Below are 27,815 nucleotides of genomic sequence, written 5' to 3'. Positions count from 1 at the left end.
TTTTACAAGTTTTATTTAAAAATAAATTATGTATCGTAGTACAACTTGCACCAATAACAACAAAATTTTGGTTTGAACAATATGAAACCGCAACGTTTGCTCAAAGCATATACCTTAGTAATAATACAGAATACAAAATTATCTACACGGTGCGATCGTTACCTACATTATAACTAAGCGTACTCTCCACTGACAGTAGTTAACTTACTATAATGTAATTTACTTTATTTATGAAAGATTAAAAATTCCAGCTCTTAGTGTAGCCATATTTCAGTGGACAGTAGACTTATCACGCCATGTGTTGTGAAAACCTTATTTCAATCACACAACCCATAGAAGAGATTCGTTCTCTAACATACAACCTAACACGATACACACAAAGAAAAAAAATTATCTAAAAATTTACTTAATTGAATTAAAGTATAAAAATTTTGTAAGGTGATAGCAAAAACGTTTGCTATATTGCTTAGCAAAATTACTTGTATACGTAGATGGTGTTACCGTTTAATTATAAAGACTTGTTTGCATTGGGCTAGTCATTTAGTCGAGTAGAAAGTAACTTTTAGTGCTTAAAATTTTTATTACTGGCTGGAGACACTACTTGCCCAAAACATATAATTAAATAGACAGATTCGGTGTTCTAGACATGTTGAGTCACTAAAGTACTCGCTTATAAAAACTAAATTACTAATAGAATGCAATCAAACTCTGAGACAGTATAATTTTCAAAGCCAAGGTAGCGTAGTATAGAGAGCATTTAAAAACCCCTCTTGTTCTTAACAAAAGGGCGTTTTAGGATCATGCTAGGTTAATATGAATAGCTTTATTGCTTGATTCTAACAAAGGAATTTCTTTGTGGAGAAAATTAAGTAGATATATATGCTGGCGACCTTCAGAGACTGCTCTCAACTTTCAGTTCTTGCATTATAACTATGAGGTTTATACTCGTAACAATAACAAAACTCGTATATTATAACTTATTAATAAAACATATCTTTAACAGTATTGCTTTAATGTTCTATAATAATTTGTTTAAGATGTTATTATTTTCTAATAAAATTTAACTACTTCATTGACCTAAAGAAACTTAGCTATAGCGTTAAAACTCTTTTACTAAAATAGCCTTTCACTCACGTTACTAATTCATAAAGTTATAGTTTACAATTTAATATAATGAAATTATCTTACCACTCTAAATGATAACAAGCTTTTGAGTATTTTATTTCTTAAAAGGTCGCCGAACATCTTTTTTTTTTAAATAAAAATGTTTTAACTTATTTCCATTAACGTCAAGCTAAATTTTAGTAATACATAAATAACTCAAAGTAATCTATACATAATTGAAATAATTCATAATATTTGTATTTAAAGTCAGATTATTATAACACGACCTAATAATAATTGTTTAAAAATTGAATAATTGACTGTATGTATAAGAAACCTTTGTTTCTTTAATTATTGCCATTGTAAAAATATTACAGAAAGGTCTACTGCCTATAGTTACATAGATCGTGTTACTAATGAAAATTTGTTTATAGACTTACAATTACTTTATATTATAATAGAATTTTATACTTTTATCAAAGAAAACAATTTTGGCGGGACTGTACTTTATTAACATTTTAAGCATCGTAAGCTTTTATAGAAAAGTGACTTAGACATTACTAGCTTAACGTAGTTACTTAAAGAAATACTTTCGACTAATGTTATCATAGTTATTCTTTGTAAATAATTACACAATCATCACTCAGATGTTCTCGAATTTATTTAAGAATTTTCCCGTATCTAATAGCAATGTAAATATGATAAAACAAAACCCTAGGGTTCAAAAGTTTTTCACGAATCTTAAAAATCTTCAAAGCGGCTTTTTTTGTTTAAACTCAAACACTACGAGATTATTATCACTTTTGGATCGTTTATCTTTGAAATTTTATCGTTTAAATTAAGATTTTTGTATAAGTTATTGTTATTCAAGTTTATGGTACATGTCGTCGATTTGTGGTTTGAAGTAGTTTCTGATTTCCGGTCGCTTCGCCTTCATCGTCGGAGTTAGAAGACCGTTCTGCACGGAGAACGGATCGGGATGTAGGTATATGTCTTTTACCTGTTGAAATATTTTAATAAATATTTAACAACTTATTTTTCAGACACGTTAGTATAAATAGTTCTTTTCTGAATATAGTAATAATTTAATATAAGATATGTTTTTTTTTAATAATGTGTAGTAATTATCATAAAAATAGATGATTTATTCGTTCCTTCATAGTACATAAACATAAAAAATACTACAGATTTTAATTATTCTTCACATATAAGTATTATGTACGTTACAAAAATTCATAATGTAGTAACATCACAATTTTAAATCCATTGAAAAGGATACTCTATTCATAAAATGAAAAAGTAAACAATATTCAAAATAATACAGAATGGAACTCAAGCATTTTTTCTTGTCATATCTCGTCCAAATTATCAATTTATATACATAAGTACCTGTTCGAAAGTCTTCAGTCCCGCATTCCGTCCCCACTGCAGCATATCTTCGAGTATCATTTTCTTGACTCTTTCATCTTCGCAGAGCTGCGAGAACGTGCCCTTGATCCCGTTCTCGAGCGCCCAACACTTGACCACGTCCACGTCAGGCACGATGATCGCGACCACGCATGACTGTAAGCATCATTGAAATTTTGTTTAGAGCAATTATTTAAGCGAGCGAAATTGCTGCTAAAAGTTTTTAATACAATCAGTTTAAATAAACAGCTACAATATTTGAAAATCTTGAAGTCTAGGAGTTATAACTATAATTTCTGTTTTCTAACTAAACTTCTGTTGTCTAAACGAGCGTTATTGCTATCTAATTTTATACAAGCAGTAATCATATATAATTTTCGTAATCGTATCTAAATTCGACAGAACCAAAAACTCAATATTGTTTCGTTAAAGAGTTCAAATTCAAATTCTTTGCGTTTTTGAAGAAAAAATTACCGGGAAGAATACATATTTACTTATTTAAGTAATGGAGAGGTGTTGTAAATTAATCGTCAATACTTCTTAATAGCAAAGAATAAATTTTGTACAGCAATTGGAAACTTATTGGTTTGTAGAGTATAGCAGTGTGAAGTAGTTGAGTTTCAACTCTTCTTTTGTCAAAAATGCTTGCATTTACCTTTAATGATTCACCGTGGACGAAAACTTGTTCAACGTACTGACTTCTAATATAAATGTTTTCTATTTTTTCAGGAACTATGTATTCGCCTTGCGACAGCTTGAAAATGTGTTTTCTTCTGTCAATTATTTTTAATGTGCCGTTCTGCAAAAAAACAAATTATAGAATTAGATAAAAAGAGTAAATAAATTATGGTATGGACGTGGTCCCATTATATTTTATTGCAACTACCCTTATTGCAGTGTGATAGCTATAGCTTAAGTCATTCACCGATAAGGAGGTTTTCTAGCACAAATATAAAAAAAAACAATCCTGTAACACAGATCCTGAGATAAGTGTTCCATACAAACTAACCTTTTGCTTTGCAATTTTTATATATAAGTAGAGATTGCCCGCCAGGGGAAGTACCTCAATCTCGCAGAAGACACAGCTAAATAACATAGCTTTTAAGCTGTGTTGTGTTCCTGAGGTGAGTAAGGTGGCCAGAGCTCTTGAGGAGGTTCGGTGGTAAGGTCGGCAACACGCATGCGATGTTTCAGATGTTGCAAGCGGCTATAGGCTATGGTTGCCGCTTACCGTCAGGTGGAGCGTTCGATTGTTTGCCACCCTAGTCGTATAAAAATGACTTAGAAAAAGCTAAGCATAAAAAGTTTCTATTAAAATAAAATCTATCAATATATATACTTACAGGTAGCCACTTCCCTACGTCGCCGGTGTGGTGCCAGCCGTCCTGGTCGATGACCTGGCGCGTCTTCTCGGGCTCCTTGAAGTAGCCCTTGAACACGTTGGCGCCCTGCACGCACACCTCGCCCTGTCCCTGCGCCGCGTAGTACTCCATCTCGGGGACGTCCACTAGCTGGAAACCAAGAAACAGACAAAAGTTTAATAAGCCCTCGTTATCCTTTTTATTTTATTTTTAAATTTCCCATTAGCTGGTTTGGATGTTTAACTGGTTTGTAATAGAAAAGAAATTTCAAAATCGGACGTGTAGAAACTTAGTGCCGATCATAACAAGAGCAACATTCACGTATTAGTTACGCATATTTTAGTGAATAAAGATAATGTAAAATAAATAAACTACACATCTTCTTTGAAATATAAACAAACAATGTGCCAATATAATTTATAGATTGTTTATATTCCTGAACACGTATTTTTACACTAAAAATATATCGTTTTATTTTTTTGAGTAAGTAAAAAAAAAAACAATTTGCTAGTCGTTTCTTGTTTTGGTGCGTTGTATACTAATCAACTATGAAATTTTACAAAATATTTTGGTAATAAATCATAAAATTACTCTGCAGACTATTTTGGTCAGTTTTACCTGTACCGATCAATATTTATAAGTAAAGTTTCTTTGTTGTTTATAATATATACTCGTATAATATAAGCAAATTTAGCAGAAGTAAGTTACAGTACCTTCACTTTACAACAAGCAACGGGAGGCCCAACGTGTTCAGGAACATGGTCGCCCTGAACAGTAAGAGTCACCGGCGCAGTGCACTCCGTCTGCCCGTAGCCTTCTACGATCTGAAATAAATTAAAATAATACACTTTATTGTACCTCTACGACCAAAAAACATAACAGATTATCATAACGTACAATATCATTATCGCTAAAAAGCGATCTCTTCCAGCCAACCTTGGGGTGGAGGAATTGATCTATTGTCAGCATAGGTGTACAAGTTACAATTAATAACGTTTATTGTTCGTGTACGTAAACTATTATATACAGGACAAATAACTTACTAGAAAGAGTTTTAGTCTATCCAGAATAGATATTTTATCCATAAAACTTTGTATTCAGTAATGAACCGCTTATTCCGTTTGATCAACGTTATTTAATATTTATAGGTACATCTAAACGGAAAATTATTTTAGTCAGTTATCGTAAATCAAATTTTCTTTACCGTATTATATTTTGGATTAAGTAAATATATAGTCGATTTGGTGAATCTTATGAATCGCGTATCAGTCCAAGATAAATACGAATCAGGCGCAAAGCTGAATATTTTTAAGAATAACAACCCAATAGAAATATGAGATTATTCAAGGAATTACATTTATTTAGTAAGTAACCTTGAATATGAATATAATATAAAAATCAAACAAATAGATATAATATCAATAATGGAAGAAAATATATTCAGTATAGCTGTATAAGACTATAAAGAGAAGAATAATGATTGTTTTGGTATTGGATGTAATAAAATTATTATACTAAAGGAATTCTATTTCCTATTTTAGTTAGACACTGAGTCCATAAATCATTTTAATTTAATTTTACTTAACCTCTTCGCTCTGTGATGGTCTACATTTTCAGATATAAGCTAAAATCATTATTGAACATCGTTTCTAAGGTTGGTAAATATTTAAGCATCTCAGCTTACGCCTTAATTTAATTTTGAATTATAATTTCAATAAAGCCTTTCGACTGTATTAGTAACAATCATTGGTAGATATAATACTGGCAAATTATTATATTATATAAATAATATAAACATGTTATTTGAGCGTAAGACTGTGAGAAAGACAGCCATTGCCAATAAATAATGCTGTTATGACTAGCAGTTGCATTCCCTCTCATATTTACATCGTATGACCAACTCATCCCATTACTAGTGACCATGAGCATTTCCTGTCCATATGGATTCCTGTATACTATTTCGTCAGTCATTGAAATATTATATACTCAACTATTTTCTTTGCATTATTTTTTTTATCGTGACATTGATTTTAAAATACTAAAAGCTGTGTAAAATTAGGCAAAGTTAGACTTAAGATTTCGTTAAGGAACATAGATTTTACTATCGTGTAATGCTTTAACATTTTGTACGCATATTGCTATTTCTGACACGTCTTCAATCAACTGAATTGCCAGGTGATTTATGCACTTGTGTAGACAAGACAAATTATATTTATTGGTCAAACAATTGGTAGTTCTTAAATTAATGCTTACTTTCTGAATGTTTCCCATTCGTTCCCCAAAAGGAAGACAGACAGAGTGGCGCTGTAGCGCGTTAGGTAACGAAGCAGTTTACCCGCCCATAAAAAGTTATCACTTCAATGGGAGAACACTCACCAGACAGCCGAGAGCGCAGCGCGCGAAGGTGAGCACGTTGCCGGCGAGCGGCGCCGAGCCGACCACCACGATGCGCAGGCGCCCGCCCATGCCCTCGCGCACCTTGCGGAACACCAGCTTGTCCCACATCGAGTCCGCGCGGACTATACCCCTGCGGACGAACCAAAACTTAAAATAATCAGTAGGCATTTTTAATTAGCCGATGAAACAGGCGTGTCCTGGAGTGAAGACCGCGTCTTGGCAAATGCAGTGTGGGACACCCACCGGCCCGTTGGATCGACGGTGTAGGCTAGATGAGGATTACGGAAAACCGGGATGGCTAGTGCGAACTTGGGAAGGCTTAAACAGCAGTGAACTACAAGAAGCTGAACCGACTGACTGACATTTTTAATGCTTTTTGACAATGCGTTAGCGCAACGGTCACAGTCATGGCTTACGGTCGTTGCGCTGGCGGTTGTGGGTTGATTTGAGATTATTCGGGCATACAGATATTTGTTGTGGTCGAAGCCTTTGTGCTTTTATATTGCGTATTTCCGGAACCCCAACACAGGAAAAGAACTTAGTGGGAGCCGTTGAGTGTGAGACTTTTATAAGTAGGTAAACATGTTTTTTATCACAGGTCCGGATGACGGCCCAGTGGTTAAAATGCGTAATCTTACATTATTAGACGTTGAACACCAGATCGACAAGCTTTCCATTGCAAAATTTATAGTAAAAAATTCTAATTACAATGAAAAGGGTAGTAAAAAAAAACATCTCAAAAATCTAAAATAAAATTGTTGCGGCTTAATCTACAACCACCCTTTATCGTAATGGTAGAAGCCTTTACTACTTAGATTGTCTGTTATGACATTCTTACCAATATAATATCATCTAATAATTTTGATGCTATTTCATTTTGTACAAGAAATACATAAAATTTATTAATTACTTGATTATTTAATTAATTAATTATTATTAAATAGACAATGTTTTAATGCGTCATGCTCCACCTTTTGCTATAACGTAAAATATGGTTTACAAATCTTATTTAACCACGATAATCATTTTTACTATCGGTAACTACGTGTTTGAGGTTTTCAAATTTCCGGTAGTTTTTATCTCCTAAGGATTCTAGTGACAATTTATGACACATACCTCTTTAATTCAGATTCTTTTGCAGATAATGCCATGTTAAATAGCAATTTCTTGATCTTTGAATTTGATATTTCATTTTGAGCCTTATCATATAATCTGTTAAGAAGCCTGGGTACAGCTGGCATCATTGTTGGTTTAAGGGCACTCAGATCATCACCTAGTCTTCTGATATCGCCATTGTAAAATCCGACGGCTCCTCCTACCATATAGAGAGCATTCTGAAAATACCAAAAAGGTATATCATTAATAAAAGAAAAAAAAGCATAAAATGAAAGTTAAATCATTTTAAAACCCAAATGTTTTGCCCTATTCTTGTTAAGAAATATATCTATAAATTTTTTCTTCTTTAGATTCCGTTAGGCTTATTAAATATAATGTCAAATCTTTCTTTTCAACTAAACTGTATAAAAAAGATAGATATTCGTTAATGTTTAAAACAACGTAACGCCTATATTTGATAAACTAAGCTTAAAACGTTTCCGCCTTACATACGTTAATACTGATATATCAGTGTTTAAGAATTTAACTACATCAGAAATAAATATTTACTTCATGTGAGCGATTAAAACATTACACAATTTTAAAAATTCGTTTTTCGCGGGTCAAACACTACTATAAGTCAAATATATCTTCGAGTATATTTCATCTATATTGATCTTCAAAACAATTAAGTAATTCTTCTAGAAAATAATACTTTCAGAGATGTTAGTATAGTAGTACAGTAAAGATATTACTGTATTTTTACTATGTATAGAAATAGTTTTGTTACATTTACAACTTATAACATTCCTTACCGAAGGAAAATTGTATTTAACGGAGTTTTTTTAAATTTACGCTAAAACGTAGACTAGCTTAAATTTTTTAATGTGACTCCTTTTACGATACGTAAATTATTTTTTTATGATCAGTTACCAATTATTATAACGTCGAGAATTCCAAAAAAATTGGTAAACTCTACTATGAAATAGAGAATATTTCTCACAACGAATTATATTAAAAAAAAATCCTTAAAATATAGTAAAATAGCTTCAAGAACTGTAAAATTAGAACATTTAATTTCGTACTCTCCATATTTACTTTAACTTTGTATGAGATACACACATACGTTAAAAAAATATTTTAGTCTAACTAAGAACCATAAATGTACATACCTCACAACACCGCTCAAGCATATGTGCGAGTGGTAGGAAAGATATCATCACATCGTGTTTTGTAGGACGATGTTCTCCGAGTTGCATGGTTACGCTGCACATAGAAGCAACTACGTTCTCATGCGTCAGCATAACACCCTTTGGCATACCTGTTGTACCTGACGTATAGCATATTGTGCAAAGATTGTCTGGTTGCGGTGGCTGAAAGTAGAATACGGTATGTTTGTGTTATTTTAATTTGCAATGAGTTATCATTTTTGAAAAATAATTTTTATTTACGACTGCTAATAATTAGCAGATAATTTTTAAAATGTATTAAATCAATAGTAAAATAACAATGACAAATTTTGACCCATTTAACTATTATTTTTATAGGACGTAATTCGTATATAATTTCCTATTTAGGTACTTACCATACAAGGATGATCTTTTTGAGCTCCCTGAATCTCAACATCGCTGAACTTAACGATTTCTACACCACGGCTTTTGGCCCTTTGTAGTGTCGACGGTGAGACTTCCTTTATCGTGATCAGCTTACGCAAGCATCGCGGTGATTGGTCGAGTAGGAGATTTGCTTTCTTGTCGTCTTCACATACAACTACTGACATTTCCGCTAAAATGTAAAGAATTTCATTAAAAGCTTTGTCCGTACGTAATACAAAAATTATTGCATAATTTTACCATATGTACTAAAACTTACTTTGATTAATAATGAAGGCACATGCGTTAGCTCCTAAGGTATCATATAAAGGTACTATAACCATTGAATAACAGTATGCAGCTTGTTCGGTCATTATCCATTCTGGACAATTTTGGGCATATATACCTAGAAAATCATCATCATTAGTAATAGCATAAATAAATATCGCAATCTACGTCCTTCGTAGGTTCGTCTCTTTTAACAATACGTCTCAATTACGTTGAATATGCCAGAAAGTTTATCGATCTGTAATTAAAACCAAAATCCTCAAGAAATTAGAAATGAACTTACGACGAAAAAAGCCATAAGAACTGTTAAAATTATTTACCAAAGATCTGTCATTTTCAACGTATTTATCAAAATTGTTTTTCATATAATAAAAAATCCTTAAGTTATGACCACTTCAAATAAATCAGAAACCAAAACAATTAATTCAGAGCGAAACGGTTATCCAGTTTGACGACAGCCAGCCCATAAAATAATTTGTACTTGGCCGAAGCAGGGTGAGTCGCTAGTAATAAATTATTTCATCTGTTCGATCATTTCAAAGATTATTTGCATTTAATCGAGTCACTGCTCTTATAGATAATCATCTGTAATTATTGCTATGTCACTCACCCACAAAGGTGCCTTGGCCCGGGGTAAGACCTTGGCATATAAGGCCCGAACCGAAGTTTTTAGCTCGCAGCAGGGTCTCATTGTAAGTTTGCCACACATAAGGCTTATTTGGTCCCTCACGCCAACCAAGACAGTTGCCATTATCTGATGAGAAATAGTTTTAAAGTAAAAAAATTATTAATTTGTACAGTCACGTCATGACCATGAAGATTAAAAATAATATCAGTACAATGCAAAAACAGCATAAATGCATTCTACGTTGATGTTGGAATATTCCACGTATTAATAAAACCTTTTTTGCTTGCACTTTTTTACATATTTTACGGGTACTTTTCAACCGAGTAGTGACAGCCGTCCCGACGACTTTGCTAGTGCAAATAATATTTAACAGTACCTTATGTGTGACACAAACCAGTTTGTAAATAATGTTAACATTATTCTGTAATGTGTAGATTATCGCATTTCTCACTAACGAGTCGAAACGTAAAGGGAAATGAGGTAGGATCTAGAACTATGCCTTGAGGCACTCCCAAGACACTTTTATGAATAGTTAAATCAATATGAACTACTTCAATTGTGTGTTGTTTGAACAACACACTGCATACAATAAGGACAATGTCGTGATTAATAAATGATTTTTAATAACAACAGAAGTAATTTTAAAATAATAACGTTACAAAATATTATCGTAGTGAAACTAAAAAACACTGATCTAGCGCATTTAACGTCGCGACATGACGCTCTAAATATTATTGGTGGCAGCTTTGATATATTTATTTAATTGTGTTTACTCATTGTAATTAAACTTTGTATATTTGAAGACGTGTTAGCGCAACGGTCACAGCGCTGGGTTGCGGATGTTGCGCTGGCAGGTTGCGGGTTCGATGCCCCGCGCATGTTATACATTTTTATTGACCATACAAATGTTTGCCGTTTACTTTTGTCTATTTTGTGTTGTTCTCGATCTGCAGCTCAGGAGTGTCAGTGAAATCCTAGTGGCGGCCGTTGAGTGTGAGGCGTTTATTTATTTATATTCGTAGATTATGTTAAGGGTGCCACAAAAAACTTTTTTTCATGTTAATAATAAATGTATGGTCGATGTATAGGCGATAGAATTAACCATACTTATTTCTTCAAAACCAATTAAAAGAGCAATAAAATATAACGAATATAAGTGAAAGTCAAGTTATTATTGTTTTGTAATTAGAAAATAACTGATATGAGATATGTTACTAAGTAATTAAACATGTGAGAAACTGAAAGATAAAATTATTTTTATAATTTTACATACATAGTTATTTCAAACGATTTTATGGCGGTTGCCTTTCATCTAACACAACCACCGGATTGACTTAATTAGGCATCTCTTAAATTTCTGCGTTCTTTTTTTTAAATTAATAATGTTCTTTCCACATAATTAGAAAATGTATTACTTACTTGATTCTTTTACACCTCTACGAAATGTTTCATAAAGTGTGCGTGTGTCCTCGTGTAGATATCGCAGAAATCGACCATTCTTTGCTTCTTTGTAGAATTTTGATACACGGACCATTTCAGGACCCTAAGGATGAAAATTTCAATCTTAGTTCAGCTTATATTTAGTGGCAGTATAAAACATTTAATAGAAAAGTAGGCTAGTGAGTTAAATAACACAGTTCATTGCTCTGAATCCTTGCAACGGGTAACTGGTCGACAATCGCTTGTAATCTTTTTAACGTTATGTTGTAAAGATTATACGCGTTTTACGATATATTAAAATAACATGAAGACCAATTACTATCGTTATTGCAGTCCTTTTTATGACGCCGTTTGCTATACTAAACAAGCAACATTCTATTAGCATAATGACGCATTTGGCCCACAAATTATGTTTTTTGAGTGTAAGTTGTTTAGTTCACTTCCATGTTGCGGTTTTACGGTATGTTATTGTCATAGATAGTGATAATGGAACGAAGAACAGGTCAAAGTCATTTCGTAACAAAAAATGTAAACTCAAACAATATTATGCTTTTAAAGTTAACATTAAAACTAACACAGACCTACCTAGTTTCCATTTACGGTACATTATGCATTTTGAAATAGTTTCATTTACACTGATTTTCATAAAATCTAAAACAAGTAACATACGAGTCTTGGCTTTTTTATGTTCGTAGGCTGTTGAGTCGTTCAGTACAGGCAAGCGTATTGTAATTTTAGATTAAAACATCTGATGTTGACAGATGGTGAAAGCTTTGATGAGAATGAATTAGCGAAAACATAGATGCAATGTTTCTATTCACTTGCACGATTAAAACATTTCCACTTGTTTACGTGTGATAGCTTAGCTTGTTCAATTATCGTTCTAAATGGGCTTAACTTTTATTACTAAAACTTAATTGAGACAGTATTAAAACAGATACTATGAAACGCAGGAGCAACAAATACGTATAAACTTGTATTTTAGTAATTCATAGACGGATCTTGAAACAAGGCAAGGTTAAAAGTAAATTCTTGTAAAACTGAAGAGCGGCGACAGTTGCGCGGTTGGCTGACCGAGTATATATTTATAACAGCTTGGTGACATAATACACATGCTGCCCATTATATTTTTGGATGTGCTACTATTGGAAATACGAGTTATTTGCAGACATTCGTATAACTATTAACAATGAAATTTATATCGTCGATATTTTTCAAACAATTAACGATAAATATGAACCATTTTATCTTCCTTTTCTTAGAGAAAAATACGAGGAAGTACAAAAGTATTAGTGTGAGTAAGCAACACAAACGTTTTACAATTTTTCGGGTAAACTAGATCTTCAGGCTTTAGTAAGATTAACAGGGAAATATCGATTTTATCGTAAGATTTGAAAACATGAAATGAAATTAGACTTGGCTTCCGCGAAGATGCTGCTGAGAGCAATACATAGACTGTTTCAGATTCGGTCATTGATATTAGTGAGGCAGTGCGTAGTGTAACCCTTATTTTTAATTTTTATTATGTTCCAGTCCGAGAACTACCTAGATAGACTAGAAATAAAATAACTTGACCACGTTAAGATCACAAAAGTCAAAATTGCTTTGTTTATTAGAATTATAAGTAGAGACAAATGAAGATGAATACGGTGAATATATTTTTCAGATGTTTTCATTAGTGAAAAAAGTGTTTTGAGGTCAAGTCTGGATGTGACAAGTTTCATACGCCTGAAATTTATTTATTTTTAAATGTTTGACATTGTAAGACAGGATTGGCGTACGATATGTTTCCGCATAACGTCCGCCAAAGTCATCACATAAACATAACTATTCAAATGAAATAACATGAACCATACATATGGCGTCAATGGACAGGCAGCTGTCGTCTGAAAAAACATTTTTTTACTACTGTAATATCCCACTACTAGGCATAGGCCTCTTTCCCCATGTAGGAAAAGGATCAGAGCTTAATCCACCACGCTGCTCCAATGCGGGTTGGCGGATATATTCCCTACTATGAGTAACGATCGCTATCAGGTGTACATGATAATAACTGGGACCGACGGCTTAAAGTGCTCTCCAAGGCACGGTGGGGAGACCCACAAGGACTGCACAAACACCCAGACCACGGCAAACACCTGAATGGCCAATACAAATGTTTGCCATGTGCGGGGATCGAACCCGCAACCGCCAGCGCAACAGGTTGTAACCGCAACAACCATGGCTGTAACCGTTGCGCCAACGCGGCGTCAAGACATATAGCGTAGACGTATAGCTTTATAAAATTTAGCTATTAATATTAGCGTCAATTATTTTAAGCCCTTTTTTATTAGTATATCAAAAATGTATAATTTTTAGGTAAATACAAGTATAAATTACGTAATGAAACATTTTGTTTATTTTTTAACCGACTTCAAAAAAAGTAGGAGGTTACTCAATTCGACCGTATATATATTTTTTAAATGTAACACGTGGTTCAATAAGTCCCGAGACTAAGTACTAAAAAAAGGTCTTTTTTATAAAATTAATTTTTATTCATCAACATAGTCTCCTCCAAGAGCGATACAGTCCCTCCAACGCTTTTCTAACTTTTCTATCCCATGTGTGTAGAACGATTTGTCTTTGGCTTCAAAATAAGCCTCCGTTGCTGCGATAACTTCACTATTTGAGTCAAATTTCTTACCCTGAAGCATTTTTTTGAGGTCTGCAAACAGCTAGTAATCGCTGGGGGCCAAGTCTGGCGAATAAGGGGGATGAGGAAGCAATTCGAAGCCCAATTCGTTAATTTTGGCCATCGTTCTCACGGACTAGTGACAAGGCGCGTTGTCCTGGTGAAACACCACTTTCTTTTTGTTCATGTGAGGCCGTTTATACGCAATTCCGTACTTCAATCGCTCCAATAAGCACATGTAATAGTCACTATTTATATTTTGCCCCTTTTCAAGGTAGTCGATGAAAAGTATTCCATGCGCATCCCAAAATATAGACGCCATAACCTTACCGGCCGATTTCTGAGTCTTTGGACCCTTCGGGCGGCTTTCACCAGCCGCTCTCCACTCCGCTGCCTGCCGATTGGATTCCGGAGTGAAATGGTATATCCAGGTTTCATCCATTGTTACATACCGATGTAAAAAATCCTTTTTATTATGATTCATCAGCGCCAAACATCGCTCTGAATCATTGATACGTTGTTCCTTTTGATTAGTTGTAAGCAAACGCGGCACCCACTTAGAAAAAAGCTTTTTCATGGCCAAATTTTTATGTCAAATAGTGAAAACACTACCAGCTGAAATCTTCACTATCTCGGCTATCTCTCGCACTTTTACCTTCCGATCTTCCAATACTATTTTGAGGACTTGGTTAATATTTTGTTGAGTCACTGCTTCATTTGGACAACCTGAGCGTTCCCCATCATTGGTGTCCATGCGACCGCGTTTGAAGTCGGCATACCACCGACAAATGGTTGCTTTAGAGGGAGCTGATCCTGCATAACATTTTATAAGCCATTGCTGTGCTTCAACGGTATTTTTTCCTATTAAAAAACAATATTTTATCAACACGCGAAACTCGTTTTTTTCCATTGTATCGAAATTACAACCGTAGCGTCACTTAAATGTTTCAAAATCAATAATTTTATTGTTCCATTTTTTAAAATTTGACACATATTCTTGTATTGATAGCCAGTACTTTTTAAAAATCAAAAGAGTTTTTAATATATGCGCCATTTTCCAGGTTAGTCTCGGGACTTATTGAACGACTAAGTATGTTCGGGGATAACTCCGTCGTTTATAAACCGATTTTGATACTTATTTTTTTGTTGGAAAGTAGATATCCCTAGTTTGGTACCATGATAAGGAAACCAGGCTCTGATGATGATGGGATCCCAGAGAAATCGAGGTAAACTCTCGAAAATCCGCATAACTTTTTACTGGGTGTACCGATTTTAATGATTTTTGATTTAATCGAAAGCCGATGTTTATCATGTGGTCACATCTAAATTTCATCACGATTTGATTACAACTTTTGGAGTAATCTTTGATAATGCGTATTTACTTGACAATTTTTTTGTCTACCTTCGTTGTATTACTTGTCAATATAATTGAAGTCGGTTTTTTTTTTCGTTTGCCTACAAACACAATTATTAAAGATTTCGTTTTAAATGGCTTTATTTAAATACTTGGCAAACGAAATAGTAGGGAAGTACGCGAATGTAATGATTAATGAGCTTAAGTCAACAATAAATTAAGTTTAACAAGTATATTAAAATAATTTAAAGTCCAACTGCAATTCTAAGGCAATTAATTTCAAGAAAATTAAATTAAGCGAACTATTAGTTTAGATATTTGCTGTTTACGATATACGTACGTCACGAGGCAAAAAATTCTATTGAATTTTCGCGATATTGCTTCCCAAGGATAAATATTTTCTATTAATCTATTAATGAGCTGATTCTTAATCATTACGAATACAGATATAACTACTATAGAGCAAAGGCTTTTTATTTTATAGTGGAGACAAGTTGGAGCTTGATTTGATACCATCGCAGATTGGTGGTTTATTTCTTAACTGAACACAAACGGTTTAAAGATTTTATTTTATTTTATTAAAAGTAATTTTTCACGATACATATAAGAACATGTATACGTACAGCAGTAATTACACAACTGATACAAAACTTGGCTTATAACCAAATATGTCACCGTATTACACTTTTGTTTACATAAATAACGCGTGTACATTTTACGTGTTAAATTTATTAGAAAAGATTTTAATCTATACACAGTCTTCTATTTTTATTGACCAATATATAATTTGTTAATTGTCCGCTAAAGAGTATAATGGCTTGATAAATAATATTTTGTTTTTGTAACGTAATAATAATCAACTTTCTGTAATTTACCACTAGGATGATAAAATAGTTTTAGAGAAATACCAATATCTCTATATTATAAGAATTATAAAAACGTACCTACCTACTGCTTTTATAAGATTCGATTCTCGCTAGAGAATAATTGTTGTGTAATTTTATATATAGACAGAAACATATTATCATCATATTGATTTATTTATTATTATATACTTTATTGCACTCAAAAATCATTGATCGTAATCATTACTAATAATTATAACAATTATTTAAATTAAGAGTATCAAGAAAAAAAAAGAGAAAGAAAAGAATATATTTATTAAAAAAAAATATTTTTTTTAACCTTCAAAGAATGTGTGTTACTAAGGCACAAAAGTATTCGAACATTGTAACATTTATTTTAAAAGCTAATTATTTTAAAAAATAGTGGCAGGTTATTGACGTAGCGCCGACACTAATATATTCATCTATAGTATGTCAGAATAGTAAAAACTAATAAAAATTGAGTCAGCGTCGATACATTTTAAAAAAGTACGTTTCAAAGTCTGAAATTATACTAATCTCCTGACTCGTCCCGTGACTCGTCTGGATTGTTTGCCAAAAATTAAAAAAATAACATTCAAATTTAAAGACATCATGCTATCATTGAATTGACACGTGTTATTTTAGTCAGTATCTAAGCCATTTAACGATTTCCTGATAGTTTAAAAAAAATGTTTTATTCCGTTATGATTAGTTATAAAATGTTTCTTTGAGCATTATTCACGTTTTCTCTAATCTCTTTTATTTTATTTATTTATTTATTAAGATACAATTTAGAACCATTAGATATAAAAAAGTATGCAAAGGCGGCCTTATCGCTTATAGCAATCTCCTTCAGGCAACCTTTAATTATAACAGTTTAGGAAAAAGTGCCGGGAAGCAGTGCAACAATGCAAACTTACTACAGACTTACTACTTATACAGAAATCAACTTAAAATACTAAAAATTCATGTATCGCATGATACATATATACACATAAACATAGATACAAACATACACATAGAAACAATATACCAATAGATCACAATCTGTATATTGTTCTGATCAATATAAACTTTTATAAATTTAATTAGCTTATTAGTTACCTAAGTTAGATCAAAAGTTCTACCAGTCTTTCGAATACACTATAAATATATTGGATAAAAATAATAATCACCAATTAAAAAAATATGTAATCTTATTATCTACATTTCAGTCAAATAAAAATCAAACATTTGTTTATTCCGTAAAAAATTGATATTCGCCTAAATGATATCCATACCTTTCTAAATTTATATAAGACTGAATAAAATGTTATAGAGTAACGTTGAAATTTTAAATTATTTTAGGCTTAATTTGGAGGTGGTTGTGTTTTTTAATGCCTAATATGTTGTTCGTGTATCTAAAGCTAAGCGTCCACAATTCCGCATCCTGTGTTTTAAGTATGGTCGGCCAGGAAAGTGCTGTACCAGTTTTGATTTAGTTTCCTGTTCATCGAAAATTACAACAAGGTTCGTTATTAAACGATATTACTGAAAGAGACATATAATAATGACGTAAACTTAATTGATACGTATTCATACGTCTTATTATACAAGACATTTTAAACTCTATTAGGTATATATATAATATCGTTATCAATAATCAGATAGACGGCAATAGAAGTTTTCGGATCGATCTGCAAGCGAAACTAATCTTTATCGCCTATGAATCTGCAAGCGGCATTCAACCTTAGGGTGGTACACCACTTTATTGGCCGGCGGTACATTGCATATAACGGAGTTTAATAGCATTTGTCTATTTGTATAGAAAGTTTCATATAACAGCATTCAATGATTCGCATAATTCAAATTGCACGCATCGTACCGTCTCGCTTCGGAAACGCTAATGGAGAGAAAAGTTTTCGATTCGATAATGACCATTGATTGTCCGATAAATATCCTACAGATCTAGCTGCATTTGCTCATTGTAGTGTATGGGTCAAACACAAAAACGTTAAAAAAAGTGTTCAGGCTACATAAACTATAGATATTAATTGTTTTATCGTGCAGGCATTTTTTAAATTCAAGGTAAAACTTTGGACGATTTGATTTCTAAAGTTTTTCAGATCTGATGACTAAAATATTAATTTAAGGATCTCTTTAGAGCGAAAATGTCCCCTTCTGTGGACTGTTCGGATAAGACGTCCTTCAGTTTGACAGTGATTTAAAAATATTTAAGGATCGATTAGTATCTTATTTGAATTAAAGAAACATTTGGAAACTAAGCAATAATTTAAATATGTGTTCTTTAAAAAATCATCGTTCCTAAATTACGAATAAAAACATATAAACATTTGTTCTGATATTTATAGTCTTCTTCTGTAGACACGTAAAATAGACAATGTTTTAAAAATTTGGAACCCATCCGATATTTATTTTTTTATCGTATTGGCATTACTGTCTTCTCCAGTATTCATTTCTTCGTAACTCTGATAAACGATTTTGGTATCGATGAAGAATATTTATTTAAGGAGTTACACAGGATTTTGGTCATGTTTGGTGAGTCTTTCCTGTACTGCATGTATGTTAGTAAGTAGACTCTTTAAAAATAAACTAGACCTAAGCTTCTATGCATATTAAGTAACTGATTGCAAAATCTAAATTGTTTTTATTCTAACTTCAATATGTAACACGCCATCTTTAATATATTTACAATTTTCTTTCCTGTAGACATATTTCCTGTAGATAAATTTTGCACATTTTAAGCGATGGTCCCTTAACTCCGCAACAAGTCTATGTTTTTTTTAACTTGCTACATTATTAAGTAAAGAGTTTTCCGTTACAACTATTAATTGTCATTTTACTAAGCGAGGTCATGGAAAAGGTGCACGTGATGGTGTTGGTGGGTGTATCAAGCGCATTTGTGACAGTCACGTTGCAAAGAGAAATGACGTATCGAATTTAGATGATTTGATGGCATGTTTAAGCTTAAATTGTAGAGGTATAGAAACTTATAAGATCGACGAGTCGAAGTTTCCTGAAATCGATTAGGTTTTGTATGAGATTGCTTACACGTCCTTTTAAAGGCACGCTCGAAATACATCAAACTTTGTGCAGCAGAACTCAAATATTATCCGTGCTAGATGACTAAGCTGTTTAAACTGCACAGCCCATGAAGAATGTTCGCATTACGAACTAGGATAAATTCAAATACAGTTTAAAGTCCCAAATTCCCTTACCAATTCTGTGTTATCTGAGCCTCATTTGGCCAATTTTTCGCCTGTTTCTTCTCAAGCAGGACCCTGAATCATCACGATAGTCCTGCTGGAGCTCACTCTATTCAGTATTCTGGTAGCCCAGGAACTAGTGAAGCTACTACTGAGTCAATAACACCCGGTTACTTTGAAAGATTAACACCTGATAACTTAATTCAAAACTTAAATTTACCAAGCCAAAGACCCCTAAATAGAGTACGTCGCTTCGTTTCAGAGACTTCCAATTCTTCCGTAGAAATAAAACCAAAGAAACGACGCCAGCCTATCATATCAGACGATTCTGACGATAAAAATATATATTTTTTTCTTTAATTTTTACCGGAATTTGTCCTTTGTGATGACATGACATGTGATGATTATTCATTATTTTCTAATATATACCAATTTTATAATATTATTTTCTTTACTATGGGCAATGACTTTATTTTGAACATTTGTTTTCAAGCGCACGATAACATTATTATTATGAAACGTTTATTTTTAGAAAATTAGATTTTTCTGTATAATTTCGACAGGAAAGGACAGGTCCCTTCTGTGGTTAACTTTTGATTATTTTTTAATATCTAAAATACACGTATTATCAAATGTTAACTATTTAGTGATGATAGCAAATATTGTTTTGAGCACATTTAATAAGACTTTTCAAATGAATCGTAATAATGTAAGTGCTTAAATAAGGTTTATGTTATCAACTGTAGACAAGTAAGTCTTTTCTGTGGACAGATAAAAATAAAAACTGTGATTCTTAGCGAAAGTGTGTAAGACTGATCTGTATCCATATTATTAACAATGATCAAAGAGTACAATGTAAATAAGGGCTGATTTTCAAAACGAAATTCGATGTTTTAATTTTAGGAAATTATGGACTACGCAATTTGTGTTTGACCCGTATCCATAATCTGTAACTATATTAAAACTATGTTTAATGTGTTTTATGCATTTGTAGTTTACAATAAAGTATAAGTAAATGCGTGCCTATAAGTAAATGATACCATACAGAACGCAAATCCGTGGACGCATAATGTGTGCCTATTTTCCGTGTCAGCTATTTGCTATTTTCGCGATTGGTGCAAGCATAGTGCTTTAATCTTCTGCTAATAAACAAATAATCTAAACAAACTTTTCTTCATCACTTAGCAAATAAACTCGTACACAATTATAGGAATACTCTACTGGCTTATTACTTACTCGATTCCAGACAGTTGCTTTGAAATTTCTATTACTGCGAATAAAATTGAACTACTAACTGATCTGTTTAATGCGATCCGTACGAAGTGTACTAGTTCAAATGTGAACTATTATTTTTACTGTATATTATTTTTTATTTAAATCTTTGAATAACTAAGCAATAATGTTAAAAATTTATTACATATTTTTTAACATCTGTGTGGGATGCAGAGATAGATCAGCGTGAAATAAAAAATTAAAAAAAAAAATGTCACTCCTGGTTAAGTTTTCGGTTTCGTTTTTTAAAAATCGAATGTGATATGTAATTATGCATGCTTCCTGTTATATATGATAAGTACATAGTGTTGTCAGATAAAAAGTTTATAGTTACCTCAGTATTCATAAAAACCTAAAACAGATTACAAATTTGTTCCTATAAATCAATTTGCTACAGTTTCGCACTTATAATAAACATCTATCGTTTTATTACTAAAGGAATTGCTCATTTTCTATGTTTTACAGTCGTGACACATAATATGTGTTTACATGACTTTAGACGTGGCACACCGCGGTACTTGTGTAGAATAAACATCTACATACGTATGTGTTAATGTCATTTTTTTTTCACTGATGGGTTTTAATATACATTTTGTAAAGATGTAAATCATTGTGAATGCGTTAAACGAACATAAAACAGATTTAAAAAGTAGTGCGTTAACTAGAATAAAACGTACTCCTAGTTCGTTAAGATTGGAATGGTTTAGTCGTTTTCTGTCAATCAAAATTTACGTCAAAAAATATTTTTTAATCAAATATCGTAATTAAATAAATTGCATAGATAAAAAAAAATATCCAACTTAAATCACGAATACCGCGATATAGCTATCATAAATAACTAGCTGTATACCGCGGTTCCACCTATTTTCGGCAAATTCAAAGAGATGAGTCCAGTCCAGAATTACCTATATACCAAAGTTCATTACGAATGATTCGACAGCGATCAATGGGCTGGTGTTTGTAACTCGACTCTACTCGGAATGATGGATGTGCATTCTCGGAAACTTCTGTATTTTAATAGGTGAGTGTAGTTTCATAATATTATATAATTCTAACACAAAAAAAGTTATTGAGTCTTATTTAAAATACGATAGTATACATATAAATCTTATTTAGGTACTGTAGCCTTATTTAATTACAAAAAAAAAATTATTATAAGTATTTCGTTATTATTAAGATAATTATCTAGAAATCAATTAAACTTTAATTCATTTATTTGTTTATCATCGAGGCCTACGATCTGAAGCAAGATAATACGGAGCACTGCCAACAACTGCAAATCGACTAACATTGTCTCCTACACGACGGATTATAATAATTATTTTTATTACATATAATTTACCACCTACTAACTTCTTTAAAACTATTTTCTGTCATGTGACCTCGAATGTAATCATTAGAAATGTTTTATTTCAACAATTTTATGTCGAAAATGTTAAAATAAACTTAAATTAATTAATATAATATAGGAAAACAGTTTTATAAAAAACTACAATGTTTTTTTTTTTCTTATTTTGTACTAGTGTTCGCTTACTTTGATAGAATCTGATTGATCATTTAGGGAGATGGGAGGTCGAATCGGGGCAACCCCGATGCAGCAATCGCAGCACGACATCGTTATAAATCTTCTATCACTTATGCACAATTTATTTCAATCACTCATTCGACATTCATTGCGCAATCAGCGCCATTCTATGATATCACAACTCTATCTGACAGTTTTGTACGGCAAACGTTCACTTAAAAATCACTAACACCTTAAATCTTCACGCGTATAGGTTACGCAGGATTAAAATTAAATTAAAACTTGAGGTTTCTATCGCCCTCGTCACTTTCGCTAGAGAGTTCTGAATACTGACATGAGAGTAGCAGGCTGGGCAGCTCTTGGTACAATGAGTTAAAAATATCGCTCAAAGATGCGCTCTGCCAAATCAAACGTTTGGGTTTAGGACATCTTGAACTTTGATACACAGATATAAGAAACTCCTACAGGATGTTCGTGTATGTTACTAATATCATATGCAAAATATATATCTTAAGGGTAAAATAATTTTATACCTATTGCTTATAAGAGTAAGCCGATCATTGACCTTTTGTTTGACATTTAGAATAATTTTAATATTCTTTCGAGATTTGCATTCAAGGTCAATAAAGACAGTTTACGTATTTAAAGCAAATTTACAGTACTAACAGAAAATATATATAAAAAAAATACGCTTAACTTCTCATATTTCAATAAGAATGTTTACAATTCATTTTAAAAAAATGTAGCGCAATAATTAGAATTCAGCTTATAAATAAATATTACAGCAGACTTTACGAAATTTTATATTGTTATCGATCATTAAACCCTCGGTAGACTATCACATAAAGTGTTGATTGTTTATCGGTTATAACCTCTTATAATCGTATAATACCTATCGTAAGGTAGGCCGCCTAAATATGTACATAATGTAATTACTCAACACTATATTATTTATCTAAATGTCCAAACATGATTTGTGTACATGACAACATATCGTAAAATTAATAAGTAGTTGCTAAACTACTTATTAATTTCACTTCCTTATTTCGTGGCGCTAAAGCATTTAAGATCACCTTTTTGAAGTATTAAAGATAAGTTGAACCAAGTTGCATATCAGTATAGTCAATTACGGTTGTTATTTTGTACCTCGGAACCAATTTACAAATCTGGAATTTTTAATGTCATTTTATATATTTTCTTTATTAACTCTTAAAAAGTACAATAAAAATATTTTAAAATCATGATTAACGCAATTACATAGTAAATTACTTGCAGGTTGATTTTTGCTAGCGTCACAAGATGTTTTTTACTATCAGGCATCAATGTTGTATGATGATGCAAACTATTTATAAAACTATACATTCAGTATAATGCATTGTATTATTGAAAATATTTACCGGTTCAAGCAAGCTCTGTTCATGTAATGTGACCAGAGGCTTTTCTGGTTTTGGTCGCGTACTGAGATAGAAGGCTGAAGCGGCTGCGACGCCCGTGAGCGCCAGAGCGCCCGCTGATCCTCCAACCATCCATAGGTACTGGTCTATTTCGCTCACTGCAATAAAAAAAAAAGTAATTCGTAACGAAATTTCACAGTTAACTCGAATATATAGGAAGTCCTCAATATCACACGATAAACTGTTCTTAATACGCCATTGCTACTTACAATTAGTGCTTTCGTTAAAATAACAATAGAGGTTTTCACTACAGCCTGTAATATTCTACTGCTGGGCATAGCCCACTTAATTCTTTATGTAGAAGAAGGATTAGAGCTTAATCCACCACGATGCTCCAATACGGGTTGGCAGATATTTTCTCTACTAGTAACGATTGCTATCAGGCTTCAGTCATTGCTATCACATGATAACAACCGGCTTAACGTGCACTCCAAGGCACGGTGGGGAGACCTAAAAGGACTGCACAAGCACCCAGACCACGGCAAACACCTGTATGGCCAATACAACATGTTTATCGTATGCGGGGATCGAACCCGCACCTACCAGCGCAACAGCCATAAACCAGTACCGTGACTGTTGCCGAGAGTTTTTAACTTTACTAATTATTAATTTGATTTAAGGCAATAATTGTTCATAACGTAAATTCTTAGGTATGGCTGTCGACCAGACTAAGCGTTCTGTCGATTCATCATAACATCGCTTAATATTAATGAACATAATTCATTAGCAATAAGTTGAGTCTTTAGAAGGATATGGATGATTTTAACTAAAACCGTATAATGTGGGAAACATTAAAACATAATAAGTCCGCTATATTAATTCAAATAATAAATTAAATCGTTTCGTATAACCATTTATAAAAGAGATACAAATAAAGAATTACATTCTTCAGTATAATAATACTGACGTAAACATTTTACAGGCAAAAAAAGTCTTACGTTGTTTCAAGTTTATTAATAAAAATACTGCATTTAAATTATTATTACCTTAATATGAAGTTATACCACAATACTTTATTGCATTCTTCAATTATAATGTATTTTAAGACTTTAATTACCTACATGTATTTTTTATTAATATTCACAGATAAATAATTTCATAAATTAAACAAAACAATAAATTAACATCATATATCATGCACAGCAATAGTTGTTTACGACATATAAAATCATGAATCAACCATCCAGTTGACATGCTGTCAGGTCCAAAAAGGGAGATACGATAATGGCAGTTCTCGTTAAGAATTACTGAAAGACTTACTCTGGACGTGTACACTCGATAATGATCGTCTCGTCAACCTTTCCTGTCAATCGCGAAATTGCTAATGAAGATACACTGAAATCTTGAAAACAAATTCGATTTTACCGTTTTAAAAACGTAAGCCCTTTTTAAGTACCGTCAGATTAATAAAAATAAAAAAGTTGTGATAAACGAGTTGCCTTCACACACGGTGAATTCCGTACCAACGTACAATATTGAACACTGCACATTTCTTAAGATCGAATCATTTACACATGCACGTCCATTTGGCAAAGAGATTACGGAACCCTGAAAGTCATGAGATGAGGTCATACAAATGACGTTAACTGCATCACGGAAGAAGAAATAATGACAGCATATTTTTATTGACACCACATTTTAATATTATTTGTATAGCAATATAATTAATTACTAATTATAGGCAATTATAAAATGGTTGATAATCTCACACATTCACTGTTGCTTTAAATACATAAATGTATAGTTATTTTCACTTTCAAATCTGCTGATATTATGAATATTTTTTATTACACGTAAATATTGAATTGTTTTGTTAAGAAGTCTGATTTTTTATTTAATTTTTATTGTTATACAATCTGAATAAAACGTAAGTATATATTTTGATGTTTCTTTTAATGTTCCATCGACTAAGAGGTACCTAAGTCATAAAATCAAAACAAACTGTCGTAAATTTTAAAATAGTGGTTTAATTCACTACTTTCAGCGGTAACCAAGACACACTTCAATCTTGTTCATAAAATGGACTATTTTAACGAGTCGCTGATACATAAACGTCAACACTTAAACAACTAGCGCTTAAGTGTAAAAGGAACTCAGGCGAGAGGTTTAAAGAACCTTACACAATGTATAGACGATATGCTAGAGGACGTGTAAACTGTTTATCTTTCGCGCCTAGCGTATCCACTGAATAGTGTTTGTGCACACGTATAATGCAACACGTGCAATCAAACGCTAAGCTTACTAATGATCTCAAGCACTAGGAAATGTCTAAGACAACTTTCATGCTGTCTAGACTAGTTCCTGGACCATAAACCGAGAGATTAGCTAGTTTAGAAAGTGGGCACTGGGGTGCAAGCGCCGGCGTCGTGCTAGCGAGTCGATTTCATGGGATCGTGCGCGCTTTCCCCTGACACACTTTTACGTTTCTTATAGTTAATTCGATGACTTAAAATTACCTAAACCTGAATTATGATACATATATAGTTTCTTTTATTATACTTGCAATGTAGTAATGTTCGAAATTTAAGAATACGTTAAAGTAATTAGTGCGGTTCTTTAGTAATCTTAGTAATAAAATCAAATTAGTAGTTCATTAAATTTATTTATAAGAAAGGCAACTTAAAATTGAAAAAATAATAATTTTAGCAAATTAAAAAAAATGTTTCATAAACTATTTAATAGTATTATCTATACTAAATTACTAGTATTATAAAACTGAAGAGTTTGTTTGTTTGAACGCGCTAATCTTAGGAACAACTGGTTTGAATTGAAAAATTCTTTTTATATGTTTTTTCCTTAATTCGTTTTTTTTCCCTCAAATTAACGCGATTGAAACCGCGAGGGAGTTTAATGATGTTAAATGAAAACAGTTAAAAAATGATTTTCTACTGAATACGAGAAATTATGTTAAGAAAAAACGAAAATATTATTTTGAATTTTTCCTGTTTATGAGTGTGCACCATTTGACAACCACGTTTGGAAGCAACGTAGCTAATAAATTCAAATAATATTTTATTTACGATTGGAGTATACTTAAATTTACAACGAGTAAGTAATAAATTAAGAAGGTAACGTATTAATTACTATTGGCCATGCTCTGCGTAGTGCCTGTACAATCTTCATAGAAAAGTTAGGGCTACACCATACGAAAAAGTCAATGTTGAAATTCATGTGGGCATTAGAAGGGTCCACATATAATTTGAAGGCGACGTTTAAGGTCGCATCGCTGACCTCGATTATTTATCGTTGAATAACTGGTGGTACTTGGTTGATTTCAAAAGTTAGAACCTTGGTGCTCTAATTTCCCTTCATTGTGTATTCAAAGAGCGTAACGAGACGGCCCTTCAAGGGCCAGTTACTCTTGCAATGATACAAACAAGTAACCTTTTCTTTTAATCGAATAAATGAATTAAGCCGCTAGCATTGAGCGGAGACCTCGATCATGATTGAGCTTAGCCATCTAAGGAGGATCTACGCAAATTATTAAGATAATAAATATCGTAATAACCACTTCATAAAAACGGTAAAACCATATCTCTTGACGGGAATATCCACTTTTATTTTAAACCGATGTTAGGAGTTAAGTTTATTGAAGTTATGGATTGATTTTATCGCAAGTCTCTTAAGAGCAGTTACATAATTCATAGCAAATGAGCTTCGTTTATTACAATATAGCACTATCCTTTAGAAATTGTACTTTATTACGAGATTGAGGCTTTAAACATTTATAATAAGAATCCATGCAGAAGATACTAAATTTAAAATCTTAGTCTGTCATACACATAACTAATAATATTTGTATATTTTTTATACCGATAAAATAATATCATTTAAGCCATTGATTTTTTTTAGGTAAACGTAAAGTGCAATTCGTTTTAACTTTTTTTTTGCGTAAATTTTAATTCAGATTAATAATAGTTTCATCTAAATGTGATAGTTTTACTCACAACTGCTACACTGATTCCACCAAATCGTCTTTTCCTTCGTGTTAGGTTCAGTCTTCTTTTTATCAGTCTTCTTTAGTTTCTTCTGCAACTTGCGACACGTTTCCTTAACACTAAACTCAGTCTTGCTAGCCTCTGTCGAGTTCACTTTGTCCACCTTAACATTGAGTCCACACTTCCCGCTCCCCATTTTATTATTGTTATTACACAT

General features: G+C 32.4%; 1 protein-coding gene across 2 annotated transcripts; it reads right to left on the bottom strand.

Moving 5' to 3' along the window:
- On the bottom strand, positions 1-27,815 carry LOC123660604 (long-chain-fatty-acid--CoA ligase 5). Of its 2 annotated transcripts, XM_045595659.1 has the most exons (14): positions 27,608-27,815; positions 23,604-23,758; positions 11,292-11,415; positions 9,855-9,998; positions 9,237-9,362; positions 8,950-9,149; positions 8,537-8,737; positions 7,386-7,603; positions 6,249-6,399; positions 4,586-4,696; positions 3,855-4,022; positions 3,167-3,310; positions 2,494-2,667; positions 1-2,104 (listed from the first exon to the last, which is right to left on the bottom strand). In XM_045595659.1, the coding sequence occupies exons 1-14, from the start codon at positions 27,813-27,815 to the stop codon at positions 1,967-1,969; spliced, it is 2,262 nt and encodes a 753-aa protein (XP_045451615.1). In that variant the 3' UTR covers positions 1-1,966. The 2 variants fall into 2 exon arrangements, with proteins under 2 accessions (XP_045451615.1, XP_045451614.1); XM_045595658.1 differs by lacking the exons at positions 23,604-23,758; positions 27,608-27,815 and adding an exon at positions 22,216-22,655.

Source organism: Melitaea cinxia, chromosome 15 (assembly GCF_905220565.1).
Source record: "Melitaea cinxia chromosome 15, ilMelCinx1.1, whole genome shotgun sequence".
NCBI lineage: Eukaryota > Metazoa > Arthropoda > Insecta > Lepidoptera > Nymphalidae > Melitaea > Melitaea cinxia.
Note: the sequence above shows the minus strand (reverse complement) of the source record. Positions and strands in the feature narration are given on the sequence as shown.

What these genes read in the sequence shown, in the direction of transcription:
- LOC123660604 (XM_045595659.1), bottom strand. Translation starts at nt 27,815, where the DNA reads ATGTGTAATAACAATAATAAAATGGGGAGCGGGAAGTGTGGACTCAAT. An exon ending in TAGAGGTGTAAAAGAATCAA is followed by an intron (nt 9,999 to 11,291) that starts GTAAGTAATACA and finishes ATTTCTCATCAG; the next exon opens with ATAATGGCAACTGTCTTGGT. An exon ending in TCCACGGTGAATCATTAAAG is followed by an intron (nt 2,668 to 3,166) that starts GTAAATGCAAGC and finishes TGATGCTTACAG; the next exon opens with TCATGCGTGGTCGCGATCAT.